Source organism: Echinops telfairi, unplaced genomic scaffold (genome assembly GCF_000313985.2).
Source record: "Echinops telfairi isolate 266 unplaced genomic scaffold, ASM31398v2 ScPeMD7_18;HRSCAF=68, whole genome shotgun sequence".
Lineage (NCBI taxonomy): Eukaryota > Metazoa > Chordata > Mammalia > Afrosoricida > Tenrecidae > Echinops > Echinops telfairi.
The window spans coordinates 42,067,984-42,069,905 of record NW_022103915.1 but is presented as its reverse complement, the minus strand read 5'-3'; the positions used below and the strand labels follow the sequence as shown (position 1 = coordinate 42,069,905).

At 42.9% G+C, this 1,922-nt stretch overlaps 1 protein-coding gene across 1 annotated transcript in view; it reads left to right on the top strand.

Moving 5' to 3' along the window:
• LOC123521400 (nesprin-2-like) overlaps positions 1 to 1,922 on the top strand; it is a 100,312-nt gene that overhangs the window by 48,582 nt on the left and 49,808 nt on the right. The window contains exon 10 of the mRNA XM_045287626.1: positions 981 to 1,085. Coding sequence (XP_045143561.1) covers positions 981 to 1,085 — 105 coding nt within the window. The remainder of the gene's footprint in view (positions 1 to 980; positions 1,086 to 1,922) is intronic.

The window sequence follows — 1,922 nt, the reverse complement described above, 5'->3', positions numbered from 1 at the left end:
TGATCATTCCGTTTTCCCCATGGACCTCCAGACAGTTACATAAAGTCTTGTGGATGGAAAGTTCATAAAAATGAGTGAACTGAGACAGAACACTTACCTTGCTTCTACGAAGATGATTGCGAGCTGCAAATTTAGTAAAACAGTTCTGGATAGTATTTGAAAATGTGTGTCAGACTGTTCTCTCCAGACATTACATGCAGGCCCATTATCACATTTCACGGACACACTACGCCTGTGTCTTCCCAGTGCTGGGATTGGGGCACTCAGCCAGAATGGGGCAGACCCTGAAAGAAGTTCCCTTATTTCTGACCCGCTGTGGGGCTACTCCTTTCCAATTAATTTTCATACTAAGAAATTAAATAAAAAACCCAACTGCCCATGAAATTGGATGCCAGAAGATCAGATGGCACCTTTGCTTCATAGAAAAACACATGAGCACTCAGGGAGGACGGAATAATCGCCCAAGCACGAATCGGAAGAAAGAAGTCATTGTTGTTCACTTCCATATGGAGCACAGCCCAAATGTTTAGTCGTTGCACGCTTAAGTTCTTTAAAATGTCCGAGACTGTTTGATGTCAGGTTTTGCAGCGCGTGAACCGCTTGAAAAACCTGAGTTAGATTTACTAGAACGTCACTAGGAGATGCTCATCCATGAAGAGGCGATTGAGAATCATTTTCTCGACAAAGGGCGAACTGAAAGGGACTCAGCCCTGAGAAGGGTTCCCTGGATCTGTTCCTCCCACACACAACTTCAGTCAGGTGCTAGCCGCTGTCCATTTTAAAACGGGAGAAGCTGCCTGAATCAGCACAATTCCTCATTGGCACACACAGTGAGTCCCCGGTGTAACATGGTCGCCTTATTTCACTCACATTTTGAAGTTGTTGATGCTATTAATTTAAGGACGGGGGTGTGGGGGTGAGGATCAAGCCTACTCAGGATGTCATTTGAAATGTGTGTTTTTTGCTTTTGTGAATTACAGGCAAAGAAGTCCGAAGACGCGGCAGCTTGGTTAACTTTCCAGGAGGAAAAGCTACAGAAAGCGCAAAAGGATTCAGAAAATGAATCCTACTGTAAGAAGTACGAAGTAAGTGTGAGTTTATTTATTTTAACAGCTTAATTGTCTTATAATTTATATATCGTACAATTCAATAGTCCAATCATATTAAAAAGAGTTCCACAAGCATCACCTTAATTTTAGGACATTTTCTTCTTTCTTGTACTCATTGCTGATAGCTCCCCATTTCTCCCTACTGTCCAAGAAACCATAAATGCAGTCATTGTCTCTATAGCTCGACCTATCACACACCAAAAACAAGAACAAAAAAACCCCAATAACAATGTTAAAGTAAAACAGAGAAGAACCTCAATTAAAACAGAAAAAAACCTCAAAAAGTATTAAAAACACTAGAAAAATTTTAAATTAGTCGAAAGGGGAGAGCATACAATAAAGTGTTCATCTTTCACCTAATTGCGTCTGTCATAATCTGCTTCACACTGTACTCTGCCTGACAGCAAGGCCAGTCACATCTTTGGTCTATGGCCAGAGGGGTTCACGAGAGGCGTGATCCATGCGTGGACCCTGCAAATAGACCTTGGGCCTCCCGCGGCATCCATAGCCTTCTACAAATCAGAGGTCCACAGTTTAAGCGCTGATACCATTCCCTCCCTCAGCTTTGGATTTTATTACTTACAATCCTTGGATCACGCAGGCTGGTGTGCTTCTTCCATGTGGACCTAGTTGAGGCCTCCCTTCGATGGCTGCTTGTTTGAAGAGAAGTCTTTAAGACTCCAGGTGCTGTTCTGGTTTCTTTGCCACATTTGGCTATAGCACCATATCATTACTGATCTCTTCCTGAGGGTGAGCATCAAGCAGGGACGCATCATAAGAACTAACCATTCTTGGATTGGGGTGAGTGGTTAC